Here is a 15,353-nt window from a genome sequence, read left to right as displayed (position 1 = left end):
TGCTTGTATTTTGGTAAGTTTAGTAAGACAAGATTTTGCATAGGAGTTATTACTTTTGATTTTCAATAATAAAAAATTATATATTATATTAATCTTTTGTTTATGAGTTATATAATATTTCATTTATGGATTATGATTTTTTGCTATTGTGAAATTTTAATCACATTTATTTAACGCGATAAAAATGACGGTAAAAATGATTTTCTTAAACGATAAAAAATGTCAGGGTAAAACGGCGGTTTAAAAATGCCATTTTAACCAATCAAAATGCTACTGTCAGGGTAAAAATGGCGGTTCAAAAATGCCATTTTAACCAATCAAAACGCCACTCTGTCAGGGTAATAATGGCGGTTCAAACTGCCGTTTTAACCTCGCAATTTTAACTCTGGAAATAACGACGGTTTGAACCGCCGTTTTAACCAACCAAAACGTCAATCTGTCAGGGTAATAATGGCGGTTCAAACTGCCGTTTTAACCTATCAAAGAACCGCCATTTTAACCCTGGAAATAACGGCGGTTTGAACCGCCGTTTTAACCTATTCAAAAACCGCCGTTTTAACCCAAGAAATTGTGGCGGTTTTCAGAAAACCGCCGTAATAACCAGAATGGCGCCCAGAATTCCGGCGTTTCTTGGGGGCGCCATTTTCGGTAATAATGGCGGTTATAACCGCCGTAATTACCTTAAAAAACTGCCATTTTAACCCTTTTTTTTTGTAGTGAGTGTAGTACTTCTTAAACTCTCTTTAAAGCCTAAATTCTAAATCTTAAATCATAAATACTATATATATATATATATATATATATATATATATATATATATATCTTAAATTTTAAATTTTAGTAATTAATATAAAATATAATAAATTAAAAATTAAGATTTGTTTAATTGATAATGAGTCCAATACTCCTTAGTAAAGAATATATAACGATGAACCACAAAAGTATATATATATATATATATATATATATATATATATATATATATATATATATATAGTCCTCATTGCCTATTTTCCAGACTTCGTCACTGTTGATGAGTTTAGGCTCCTCTTCAGCAACTACTCCATTTTTCCCAATCGTCTTTTAACATATTATTAAATAAAATAAAAAATTAAAAATAATTAATTGTATCATTTTAAAATAACATTGTTTCAAAATTTAAACCGTGTATCCGATAATTTTTTAGTTGAGACGTAGATACACATATATAATTTTCCAAACTTTTATATTCTAGATTGACAGAGTAATGATTAACTCAGACAGTTAAAGTTTCAGTTAGATTCAGTTAAAGTCAGTTAGAGCTTGCTGTTATGAGTGCCAGGCTGGACTTTAGTTAGTTGGACAGTTAGTCAGTTAGCTTGTATCAGTTAGCTAGTTATTTACCCTGCATTGTCCTTGTATAAATAAGACTACATAGTGTACCTAAAGTAACTTGATGAAGCAGTAATCAATCATACAAGATTTCACTCAACTCTACTCTTCTCTCTTCTTTCTTTCTTCCTCTCTTCTTCTCTGCTCAGGCCTGGTACCTTTCATGGTATCAGATCTTGAATCTGCTATCATGGCTAAAGAACAAGATGCACCGCAACTAAGCTTCACATCCTCTCCGATCTCAATGAAGCTCAATGAAAATAATTTTTTACAATGGAAGGATCAAGCCGAATCTACAATTAAAAGACATAATTTGCTGCATCACATAACTGGAGAAGGGATACAAGTAAGATTCAAAGAAAATAGTAAAGTGAATCCAGAATTCTCAGTTTGGAAGAGAGAGGATGCTCTGCTGAAATCGTGGCTCTTGGCTTCAATGACAAATCCTTTCACCACCAGAATAGTTGGCTGTGTCTATGTGTATGAGGTGCGGAAACATCTAGATGATCATTTCACCTCTCATATAAGAGCAAAGATTATTCAATTAAAGCACATACTAAGCAATATCAAGATCGGGAGTTCGGTAAACGAATATGTACTTGTATTGAAAAGCACCATAGATGCATTGGCATCTGTTAGAGAACCAATGAGAGAAAGCAATCATGTTAATGTAATTCTAAATGGCTTAATAGAAGATTATGAATCTGTAATTACATCAGTAGTTGCAAGACTAGTAAGCATCACAGTTGGTGAACTTGAAGCACTTCTTCTAATGCACGAAAGCATGCTTGAAAAATTCAAGAAACCATAATCGTTTGTTCAAGCTAATCTTTCTCACATAAAAGGCGGATTCAGAGGAGGATTTCGGGGTGGAAGATCAGGCAGAGGAGGCAGATTTTCATATAATGACAACAATAGGTTCGATTCAAGACAATTTCAGAACAGCAACTTTCAAGGTAATTGTTCCGAGGGTTACCTGAAACTGTAGGTCGATCTCGGACGAGATCTTCTGTACTGGTCGGAGCTGTTGTGTCCGACTGGTTGAACTTGTTAGTGATGCTGATCCTTTATCACCGGAGGGTGGTGGTACCTGCAAGGGACTCCGATGCTTAAGTTAGCAAGGTTATTAAGCAGGTTTTTAGTAGAATCAGAGTATGAGTTATACCTGAGTGCTCCAGTATATTTATAATGGTGAGGAGTGACCTTCTTGGAGATAAGATAGTTATCTTATCTTATCTTATCTTTGAGTGAAGTCATCTTATCTTCAAGGGAACTGCCCATCTCTCTATAGGCTTGGGCTGCCCTTGAATTTGGGTCGTGTTCCTCTGTTTGGGCCCCTTTTTTGGGCTTTTCTGGTGATTTGGCCGAGCTCTGGGAGAAGAGGTCGGATAGTCCTGACCTGAAGAGGTCGGTCGGCTTGTCGTCGATCATCCCGGGTCGGACATCTCGACCCAGGGTATGAATAGTAATCATCTCCAGAACAGCAATTTTCAAAACAACAATTTTCAGAATAGCTCAAGATTTGCTGCTCAATACAATGACAATTCAAGATTTACACAAAGAGGCTACAATGAAAATTCAAGATTTATGCAAAATGGTGATATGAACAATAGAAGAATGATAAATGGTGAGAGACCTGTGTCAAGTCCGTGATAAGGTTGGTCATACTACCAAGAACTGCTGGTAAAGATATGAAAGGGACAACTGTTATGGAGGAGTTGATTCAAGACCTGATATGCTCAATTCACAAAACTCACAAGCAGGCACTCAATATCCTCATGCACTGCTTGCAACTCCTTCCACAATTCATGATCCAAATTGGTACCTGGACTTGAGGACAACTTATCACATGACTTCAGATCAACAAAATCTGATGGAGGAACAAGTCTATGAAGGATCAGATCAAGTGATTGTAGGAAATGGTTCAGGTTTGCAAATCAATCTTGTTGGAAAATCTCTTTTTAAATATGATTATAGCAATAGGGAGTTTATTCTGCAAAAATTGTTACATGTGCCTGATATTACTAAAAACTTGTTAACTGTGTATCAATTTTACTGTGACAATGCAGTGTACTTTGAGTTATATTCTGACAAATGCTATGTAAAATCCCAAGGAACCAGTGAAGTAGTCATTCAGGGAGAAGTTGAAAATAGAATGTACAAATTCCTCAATTTCAAACCATCAATCAAGTCTGCTTGTTTTTCAACTCTGTGCAGTAAGGATAACTTCTTGCTTTGGCACAATAGGTTGGGGCATGCCTCCAATAGTGTAGTAGCCACTGTCCTAAAGTCTTGTAATAGTAATGTCCATTTTGATTCGAATAAGTCAGTATGTGAAGCCTGTTGTGTAGGAAAATCTCATCAATTACCTTTTCCCATTTCTGAATCTGTGTATACAGCACCACTTCAACTAGTGTATTCTGACATTTGGGTCCTGCCCCTACACCTGACACTAATGGAAACTTCTTTCATTGATGCATTCTCTAAATTTTTCTAGTTGTACCTCATCAAAGCAAGGTCTCAGCTCAAATTAGTTTTTACTTCTTTCCAATGCATGGTTGAATTGCAATTAAATACTAAGCTAAAAATGCTACAAACTGATAATGCTGCTGAATATACTAGTTTAACTAAAGAATTACAGGCACAGGAAATTATACACAGGTCCTCATGCCCTTACATACACTAGCAGAATGACAATGTTAAAAGAAAGAACAGACATGTAGTAGAGAAAGGACTGTTAATGCTTGCTGGAGCTGGCATGTCTACAAAATACTGGGGAGAAGCCTTCTTATCAGCAGCAAATCTAATCAACCAACTCCCTACACCAAATCTGGACAATTCCTCGCCTATGGAGAAGCTCTTTAGAAAGAGGCCGAATTATGACACTCTAAGAGTGTTTGGCTGCCTTTGTTTCCCCCATCTAAGGCCTTACAACAAGCACAAGCTAGACTTTCGCTCTACTCCCTTTGTGTTCATAGGATACAACTCAGCACACAAGGGCTATAAATTCCTTACACAAAGTGGCAAGATAGTGGTGACCAGAGATGTAGTCTTTGATGCAAACACATTCCCTTTCAAAGAGGGAAAATTCTTGATCAACAAGTTAGAGAAGGAGAATTCAGACACCAACAATCATACTCCACCAAGAATACCTCTTCTGCCAAGTTTCATGCCTCAAGGACAACACCCTTCAACACAATTGCAACATCAAACTCCACCTCATCCAACCACATCAGACACCAGCCTAACAACAACCTCAATTATAACACCTAACACCTCAACCCTACAACCTACCCTGCAACCTAACTCTCCCATACAACACCCTATTCCTTTAAACTCACTAAATCAGCCAATATTACCTATGAATCACACATCAAAACCTGAAATTTCTATACACCAGCCCATACCACAACATATAGCACCATCCAGCATTGCAATTCCGATTCTCATCTCTGACTTAAAGGTTGTCTTATCTTCACTACCAGATGATACTGCTCAGACAAGAACCAGCAATAAGCACCCCATGATCACAAGGAGTAAACACGGCATCTTTAAGCCAAGAGCCCTACAAGCCACTGTTGAGCCAAGAAGTGTCAGAGAAGCATTAGCTCATCCTGAATGGAAGAAAGCTATGGGCAGTGAATATGAAGCATTAATAAGCAATCAAACATGAAAACTGGTACCACTGCCACAAGGGAGAGAAGCCATTGGAAGTAAGTGGGTGTTTAGAGCCAAGTACAATGCTGATGGTTATTACAGAAGCACAAGGCCAGGTTAGTTGCACAGGGATTCTCCCAAAGACTTGGTTTTGACTTTGATGAAACATACAGCCCAATAGTGAAGCCAACTTCGATAAGAGTGATTCTAATAGTAGTACTGTCAAATGAGTGGAGTATTAAGTAGCTAGATGTTAATAATGCATTTCTTTATGGTGACTTAAGTGAAGATGTCTACATGAGGCAGCCTCAAGGATATGTCATTAGAGATAGCAGCCTAGTTTGCAAACTCACCAAGGCATTATATGGGCTAAAACAAGCACCCACGGCCTGGTACTACAAACTTTGCACAGCACTTAATCACCTGAGCTTCACTGCTACAAAGTCAGATATTTTAGTGTTTTCTAGGTTTACAAAAGGGACTAGCCTATTTGTTCTAGTCTATGTTGATGACATTATCATCACAGGAAGTTCAAATGAAGAAATCAATCAGGTAATTCAACAGCTAAACAGCAAATTTGCACTCAAAGACTTATGTGATCTGCACTACTTCCTAGAAATACAAGTCTAAAAAACTTGTAATGGTGGACTGTTGCTCACTCAAGAAAAGTATGTTAAGGACTTACTCATCAAGGTTGGAATGGTTGGATGCAAGCCTTGCCAAACTCCCATGCCCTCATCAGTCAGAATCTCAAAATTTGGAGGAGCTAGCTTCGAAAATCCTAAATCATACAGGTCTGTGGTTGGAAGCCTGCAATATCTAACTATTACGAGGCTAGAATTGGCCTATGTTGTAAGTAAAGTTTCACAATTCCTTCATAATCCTCTAATTGAGCATTGGAAGCTAGTGAAAAGAATTTTGAGGTACATTAGTGGGACTTATAACTATGGATTACATATGCACAAGAATAACTGCATGTAATTCACTGCATATAGTGACTCAGACTTGGGTGGTGACCCAGATGACAGGAAGTCTACAAGGGGTTTTTGTGTGTTCTTGGGCAAAAATCTCATCTCTTGGAGTGCAAAGAAGCAAACTGTTGTAGCAAGGTCCAGCATTGAGGCTGAATATAGAGCCTTAGCAGATTTAGTAGCTGAACTAATATGGCTCAAAAATCTGATGATTGAATTAAGAATTGACATTCCAATTCCTCCCTTGATGTACTATGATAATCTCAGTGCAGTCTTACTGGCAGCAAACCCCATCTTACACTCGAAGTCAAAGCACTTTGAAACTGATCTCCACATTGTTAGAGACTATGTAACAAAGAAAGTGGTGGCTGTTAGTCATATTCCTGGTTCAATACAGGAAGTAGATGTGTTCGCCAAAGCACTCCCCAATGCTTCATTCCTGCAATTTCGATCAATGCTGAATGTAAGAGAGAACGGGCCAAGCAGTGAAGAAGGAAGACTGAAGTTAGAAGAGCCAGAAAACGGGAGTCACAAAGAGAAAACTCAAAATTGGTGGAAGAAGCAGAAGAATCTGAAAGCAGGGAGCATGATAGAATAATGATTAACTCAGACAGTTAAAGTTTCAGTTAGATTCAGTTATAGTCAGTTAGAGTTTGCTATTATGAGTGCCAGGCTGAACTTCAATTAGTTGGAGAATTAGTCAGTTAGCTTGCATCAGTTAGCTAGTTAATTACCCTGCATTGTCCTTGTATAAATAAGACTACACAGTGTACCTAAAGTAACTTGATGAAGCACTAATCAATCATACAAAATTTCACTCAACTCTACTCTTCTCTCCTTCTTTCTTTCTTCTTCTCTTCTTCTCTACTCAGGCCTGATACCTTTCATAAATCTTCATTTTTAAGCATAAAGAAATTAAAAACGTTTGAAATTTACATCTAGTCACAAATCCCAATAGCTTTTATAAAAAAAATTAGTGGATTAATAATAATAATAATAATAATAATAATAATAATAATAATAATAATAATAATAATAACGACCAAGACGATTAAATAAGAAAGTAAGTAATTTTTTTAGCATCTTAAATTAAAATTTTAGGAACAAAAATATGTTTTTATAAATAAATATATAAATACGATTATTACTTTTTGGGTCCAAAATGTCGTACTTAATTTATGCCAATAACTCCGAATAAGATGAAAGTACGAAACATGAATATATTTATGTCCACATTATAAATTGCCATAATCAATACACCAAAATTATCCAATTCGAAAAAAGACATGTAAAACATGGACGGCATCTGAATTATTGGCGTCTTATAATTAATTAAGTTTCGTGTTTTTTCCTTTAATTTCCCTATACGTGTCAAGGACTCATTCACCAAAATAATTTTGTTCAAAACTTCATTTACCGCCTATCATGACTTTGATGAGACTCTTGACTCAACTATTATTAAACATGGTCGGTGATCTTACATTATTTCTCCAAATTCCCAGGAATAGCAACAATTTCCATGTAAACACAATGATTACTATTCCTCCTTTAATTCTCCCTTTTCTCACTGACTTTCTTGCTAATGACTTTTGCACATCAACTTTGAAGATGAAACATAAAGACCCTAGAATGTGAAAATTCCACTAGTAATAACAATAATAATGTGCCACATCCCCGTGTAGATGCAACGACATTTCCCATATGTATTATTTGTACTATAGTGCTACCTAAATCTCTATGTAAATAATGGACAAAATAAAATGTGAACAAATTAAACTACTCTATACAATACTGTACTATACTATATAAAATGGATAGGATAGCTGATAGCGGTATTTGAACTATGTAATTGAATTTAATAAATTTATTGTAGTTGTGCATTTGTCCCAATTCAAGTTGGTTATAGATGTGGATAGCAACAACACAATCCTATGTTAAGCTTCTATGTCTCCCCACCTTCTTCAACAAGCAGAAAAATATTTGTATATTTTTGTTATAGATTTAATAATTTAATTTTAATACATTGTCAGTATAAAATAATTTTATACGTATATTTAATTAAATAATATTATATTAATAAAATAATTATTTTTTATTTTGATAATATGGATAATTATTTAAAATAATAAATATAATTAGATGATTGTATAAAAGTCTAGATTTAATACGCATTTTAATACTAACTGTATCTACTACGCAGTTTCATTTTTGTATATGATTTTTAATAATTCTAAATAAAAGAATTCATTATAATCATTTTTAAAATATAGTTTAAATATACGTTAAAGTGACATGCAAATATTTGTCAACTTATCTATTCTTTAATCCTTCTTAGGTATTTTATCGGTCTTGCATTTTTGTCCTTATGCGCTGACATTTATCTAATTACTCGAAACTTTTTGAAACTAATTAATTTGGTGGGGATGGATATCTTTCCAAATCTAAATAAATATGTAGAACAACACATACTAAAGCAATGCAGTATACCTGGATTGATTGCAAATTGCATTATACAATCATGCTTGACTTTTTTTAGTGACTCTTCTGTTTCAGGTTTTCTTTTTTAAGTTTAGTTTCTGTCTTGTATTTTTATTTTTATAATTAAATAGCATAAATTATGTATGTACCCCAACTAATATACACGGTGTATGAATCTACATATTTTGTTTAGGAGTTAGTACATACGGTTGTATGTTATATTTTTTCTATAAAAATTGAAATAAATATTGTCATGAAAGCACTACTTATATCAGAAGTTTAAGGTTTGAATTGATAAAAATTTCTTACTGAGGTGCTTTTGCATCTCAGTTTATTTGTATTTAACAAATAAAAAAAATTATATGCCTGTGCTTTTATTTCTAAAAAGTTAAGAATATTTTTAAAAATATTTATGAAAACATTATTTAAAGCTAGTTTGTGTTTTTTCTAAAGTTAAAAAATTAATATAATATATTAGTAAATACCTACATTTATTCTTATTCTTTATTATATTTATATCTATTAAAATTATTTTAAATGTTAACAGTAGTTTTATCAAACACAATTTTTTAACTTGTGTTTTGCTAAAAGTAACCTATTTTAATTTATCAAACATAAGTTAATATGTAAATGAACATGAAGAATTATATATTTAACAGATATTAATATTGTTTTCAAATTTCTTTTTTGTTTTATTTGAATCTTAATGGTTTTAAAAGTGATTCAAAAATTTTATTTTAAAGTTAACTCCGTCAAAAATTCTTAATAAATGTGTTAAAGAACCGTGAATTGAGGTGAAGCAACTCTCATCATCTCTGTCGTGTAATCTTAGATGTGAAGAGAAGTGAAAAATGGAGGAAGAAAACTAAAAAAATCAAGAATGAGTGAAAAAACCAGAAGAAAGTTCTAGAAAGTAGAAGAAAGAGATGGAAGAAGAAGTTCGGTTCTCAGAGAGAAAAAGCATGAGCATTGGCATCTGCAAATGAGAGAATGAACCCATGCAAAAAACCACCTACTCAGGCTCTATCCAATATATATGCTTACAATTAAAAACTAACAAACTAACCTACTGTACAAATTTTTACAAACTAAGTTTAACTAACTTAATTATCATCTAGCAAACTTAGTGTACAAATGTATTCTTAAACTAAATGTATAATGGCTATTGATCATGTAACACCCCCTCTCAAACTTGGAGTGCAAATGTCCAATAGTCCAAGTTTGTTATGACAGTTTCTAAACAGGCTAGGTGCAAAAGCTTTAGTTAAAATATCTACTGTTTGATCAGCACTTGTTACTGGCAGCAACTTAGTGACCCCCTCTTGCCATTTATCTCTTGTAATATGACAATCTACTTCAATATGCTTTGTCCTCTCATGAAAAACAGGATTAGCAGCTATATGTAATGCTGATTGGCTATCACAATAAATCATCACTGGTCGTTATTGGTCAATCTGAAGTTCCTTCATCATGTAACGAAGCCATTGCGCCTCTCTTGTTGCTGAAGCCAATGCCCTGTACTCTGCTTCATAAGATGATGCTGCAACTGTATCTTGCCTTTTTCTCTTCCATGAAATTATTGAAGTGCCCAAGAAAAAACAATACCCTGTGATAGATCTTCTAGAATCTAGGCATGTTCCCCAATCACTATTTGAAAATTCAGAGAGAGTGAGGTCAGTGATTGAAGAAAAGAATAAACCCATTGCTGGTGCTCCTTTGAGATATCTCAACACTCTCAATGCTGCTTGAAAATGTTTATCTATAGCACAATCTAAGAATTGACTTAATCTAGATACTGCATAACAAATTTCAGGCCTTGTATTTGTTAGATATAAGAGTCTTCCAACAATTCTGCGATATTCTGAAGTTGAGGCTAGAGGGGTTCCCGAGTCCTTTGACAAATGAGTGGTATAATCCATAGGAGTGGATATTGGTTTGGCAGCAAGCATTCCATAATCCTACAATAAGTCGAGGCAGTATTTTCTCTGACAAATGGAAATGCCCTTCTTGCTTCGAGCTACCTCCATGCCAAGAAAGTATTTGAGCTCCCCAAGATCTTTAATTCTGAACAAGTTATGCAAATAAGTCTTGATGTGAAGAATTTTCTGTAAGTCACTGCCTGCAACCACTAAATCATCAACACATATACCAAGATAACAGTGAAACCCTTCGAAGTGTTCTTGGTAAACATGCTATAGTCATGCCTAGATTGAGTGTAGCCAGCCTTAGTTAGAGAGCCAGCAAGCTTTGTGTTCTATTGTCTGCTTGCTTGTTTTAATCCATAAAAGGATCTATCTAATCTGCATACCAGACCTGGTTTGTGAATTTTGAGGCCTGGTGAAGGTTTCATATAGACAGTTTCATTGAGATCTCCATGTAAAAACGCTGTATTGATGTCTAGCTGGTACAAATGCCAATTCTTTGATAGCCGTAATAGCCATAACTATCCGAAACGTGTTCATCTTTACTACAGGGTTGAAAGTATCTTTGTAGTCAACACCCTTAGTTTGAGAAAAACCCTGTGCCACCAAACGTGCTTTGTGTCTCTCTATAGATCCATCCGGGTTCAATTTGAGTTTAAAAACCCATTTGCAACCCACTGCTTTCTTTTCAACAGGCAATTCAGTAAGTGTCCAGGTCTTATTCCTCTCCAAAGCAGAAAGTTCATTATTAATAGCTTCTTTCCAGTTCGGATCCTTAACAGCTTCATCATAAGTTTTGGGTTCTAAATGCATGGATGCAGCTAGTGTCAATGCTTTGTGCTTTGGGGACAACGACTCATATGAAACTACTTGTGAGAGGGGATATTTATGTGTGGTGCTGGTAGTAGCTGAACTATTGGAGGAGGCAATCATGCAATGAAAGTCTCTCAAATAAGACGGTGGTCTCTTAGGGCGAAGTGACTTTCGTGTCTCTAAATGCAATTCATGGTTTTCATGTAATGTATGTTGATGAGGTATTATTTGGGGTGCTGAACCTCTAAGAGTAATTTCCAATTGAGGACTATTAGGTGCAATTTGATTAGAATTGTCACTGGTTAGCTCAATGGATGCAGAGGTGTGTTGAGAGTCATGAGATGCATGCTGAGTACCATCAAATTGTGTGTGATTTGTGTTATTGCTGATGATATTATGATGAGGTGAGTCAAAAGGATCAAAAACTGTATAGTGTATAGGTATGCAGGGTGTTGCATGATGTTGTAATGATGATTCAAGTTTCTCAGTTTGCAAAAAAGGTAGTACATGTTCATAAAAACTGACATTTCTTGACAAAAATACTTCTCTATTTGACAAATCATATAAAAGATATCCTTTAACTCCAATTTTATGACCAAGATGTACACATTTTTTGGCTCTTGTATCTAATTTCTTCCTATGTGTAGTCAATGTAGATGCATAGGCAAGGCAACCAAATACTCTCAAGTAAGCAATTTCAGGTAATTTATTTTTTAAAATTTGATAAGGACATGATTCATTGAGAGACACACTAGGAAGCCTATTGATTAAATGGACAGCATGAGCTGCAGCAAAATGCCAAAAACTTTTAGGTACATTTGAATGAAACATTAATGTTCTAGTAACTTCCAAAATATGTTGGTGCTTTCTTTCTACAATTCCATTCTGTTGAGGTGTCTCAACGCAATTTTAAACTCAAGACCATTGTTGGTTCTAATTTTCTTTATGGTGCTGCCATATTGAGTTTGTTCAAAATTGACAAAATTTTGCACATGGAAAACAGTTTCAGCTTTAGAGCGCATGAGATGCAACCAGGTATATCTACTTTTATCATCTATTATTGTTAGAAAATATTTGTGACCTTCCATGGAAGGTATTCCAATGGGTCCCCATATGTCCATGTGCACATGGTCAAATATAACTGAAGATTGAGAGAAACTATGCGAAAAAGCTATCCTTCTTTGTTTGGCAAAATAACAAGAATCATAGGGATCCATAAATCCTTTATTTGTCAAAAATTCATATGATTTTTGCATTACATTTATTCTTTGAAATGGTATATGTCCTAGTCTAAAGTGCCATAAGGCTCCTGCTTCATGTTTATTGGAGTTGTGAGGCCAACTCAGAGATGTTAATGCTGTATGCAGTTTTGGTGATGCAATAGTTGTCAGACTCTCAAATGCATATAATCCTCTTCTTTGTTCAACTACTCCAATCGTCTTCTTGGAGAGACAATCCTGTATCTCACAAGTAGAATCATTGAAAACGAATTCACATTTCAGATCAGTAGTCAATTTTGATACTGAAATGAGATTGAATTTAAAATTTGGAATGTATAATGCATGTACTAGATGAAATGTGTTGCTAAACTCTACTATTCCAGCTACATCAGTAACTGTTTGAGTACCATCAGGCAAGTTAATGCGTATAGGTTTTATGTGATACAAATTTTTGAATGATTTTAATGAAAAAGAAACATGTTCACTAGCTCCTGAGTCTATGACCCAGGAATTTGGACTAAATGTGGCCAAAGACATAATGAATGCAATACCTTGATTTGATGGTAGCGAAATGGTATGATTAGAACCTGTGTTATGACTCTGCTATTGATTATTCTCCCTTTCAAGAAGTGCCAATAATGCTGCTCTCTGATCTGCAAAGAATTGAGCCTCTAACTTGCTAATTGCTTCTTGAGTGTTGTTACTGATGTTATCACCATTCAAATTAGTAACCATGTTGATGACTCCACTACCACCGCCACTCCTCATATGAGGTGGGTATCCATGCTTTTTATAGCATACATCCTCAGTGTGTCCACTCTTACCACAAAATACACACTGTTTGTAAGTTTGACCTCTGCCTCCTCTTCCATTTAATCTACCCCCTCTGCCTCTAAAGCTCCTACCTCTTCTAGTGGCCATATTGATATGAGGGTTAAAGCCTTGATTGGCTGTAGTGTCACCCGTGGTTATCAATGCTTTTCCTTCAATGATATCTACATTTTGTCTCTCTTGCTACAACAAAAGTGAGAAGGTTGCATCTACCGTTGGAAGCAGCTTCATCAACATGATCTGGGACCTCACTACGGCAAACTGATCATTTAGTCCCCTGAGGAGCCTCACTACATTGGTATCTTCTTGGTAATTCCTCATCACATCTAAACCACAATCACAAGTTCCAGTGCAGTACTTACATGCTGGAATTGGGCGAAAATTATCTGACTCTTCCCAAATTTCTTTCAATTTAGTGAAGTATGCAGTAATATTGAGGTCTCCTTGCCTTATGCCAAACAAGTCTTCTTGTAACTCAACTATTCTGAAAGAGTCTCCCTGGTAATAGAGATGTCTCAAACTATGCCATATGTCTGCAGCAACGTCCATCCACACCACACTGTGTGCTATCTCTGGACTTAAAGACAAATTCAACCAAGACACCACATATGTGTTGCATCTATCCTACGCATCAAACAGTGAATCATCCTCCGATGGTTTTACTAAAGTTCCATCAACAAACTTTAATTTATTTTTAGATCTCAACGCTCTACACATAGCTCTCTCCCAAGCATGATAGTTACTGGGACCTAAAATCACAGAAATTAAAGGAGTTCCTGGACTCTCACTAGGATGCAGGAAATACGGACTCATTAGATCCATAATTGGACTTGTGTTTGCTCAATTTGCTGCCGATTGCAATTGATTAACCTGATTAACGAGGTTCGCAAGAGTTTAAATGTCGAAATTCGAGGTTTGGTTGGCCATTCTTTCTGAAAATTAGGGATTCAACTCAACGATCTTGTAAGTTTCAAGATCCGGATGCCAGAAACTACAAGTTTGATTAAAACTTCAAATCTGTTAGATCTTTCACATCAGTGCTCATGATCGGAGCCTTTACCTCGAATCCACGCTCACCGCACCATGTTAAAGAACCGTGAATTGAGGTGAAGCAACTCTCATCATATCTGTCGTGTAACCTTAGATGTGAAGAGAAGTGAAAAATGGAAGAAGAAAACTAAAAAAATCAAGAATGAGTGAAAGAACGAGAAGAAAGTTCTAGAAAGTAGAAGAAAGAGATGGAAGAAGTTGGTTCTCAAAGAGAGAAAGCATGAGCATTGGCATTTGCAAATGAGAGGATGAACCCACGCAAAAAAATCACCTACTCAGGTTCTATCCAATATATATGCTTACAATTAAAAACTAACAAACTAATCTACTGTACAAATTTTAACAAACTAAGTTTAACTAACTTAATTATCATCTAGCAAATTTGGAGTACAAACGTACTCTTAAACTAAATGTATAATGGCTATTGATCATGTAACAAAATGTGTTAAAGTATACAATAAATGTCGAATGTAGTAAGTTTTGATTATGTAGCGGTGATGAATAATAAATCCAACAAAATTTAAAAAATTAAAATTAAAATAATTATAAAAAAAATAAAATTATAAAAGATTGTAATATGATAATCATTTTTTTCCCTTCCTATTTTCATTGTTTTCTATGTATTTTTCTTATCACAATATACCCCATTAATAAGATGATTTTAGGTGCACAATTATATTTTTTCCTTTGACAACAGAGAAATTTTATTTTCAAAGATAACAATAAAAGTTAATTTACATTATTTAAAATGTCATGTATACTATTTAAATACGAGCACATGATTCGTTGAAGACACAAATATTCATGTATAATTAGTAGTTTGAATTTTAGTTTCTTGAGTTTAGAGTTGATATTAACAAATATAGATGATGACAAATATTAGTTGGATTAATAGTCTAAATATGATTTAATGTATGTGTATATAAGTGTTATAGGCTGAAAACTAAAATATAATCAAATAACGATACGTCCAAAAAATAAATATAAGTGGTGTTAATATATACAGGTAGAATTTATTAAACAGATTGTCAAAATTGCTA

The 15,353-nt window shown here is 34.7% G+C and overlaps 1 protein-coding gene and 1 pseudogene across 1 annotated transcript; both read right to left on the bottom strand.

Annotated features, from left to right (window-relative positions):
* Positions 1-9,919: 9,919 nt before the first annotated feature.
* On the bottom strand, positions 9,920-10,827 carry LOC148576115 (secreted RxLR effector protein 161 pseudogene; annotated as a pseudogene).
* A 2,619-nt stretch (positions 10,828-13,446) lies between these two features.
* Positions 13,447-13,812, bottom strand: LOC148576114 (uncharacterized). Its single transcript, XM_088502677.1, has one exon. The coding sequence runs from the start codon at positions 13,810-13,812 to the stop codon at positions 13,447-13,449; it is 366 nt and encodes a 121-aa protein (XP_088358803.1).
* Between the last annotated feature and the right edge of the window lie 1,541 nt (positions 13,813-15,353).

Source organism: Arachis ipaensis, chromosome B1, assembly GCF_059453495.1.
Source record: "Arachis ipaensis isolate K30076 ecotype BB chromosome B1, ASM5945349v1, whole genome shotgun sequence".
NCBI lineage: Eukaryota > Viridiplantae > Streptophyta > Magnoliopsida > Fabales > Fabaceae > Arachis > Arachis ipaensis.
The sequence above is the reverse complement of the archived record's forward strand: the minus strand, read 5'-3'. Positions and strand labels throughout refer to the sequence as shown.

Excerpts from the sequence above, each read along its gene's own strand:
- LOC148576114 (XM_088502677.1), bottom strand. The coding sequence starts at position 13,812 with ATGGACGTTGCTGCAGACATATGGCATAGTTTGAGACATCTCTATTAC.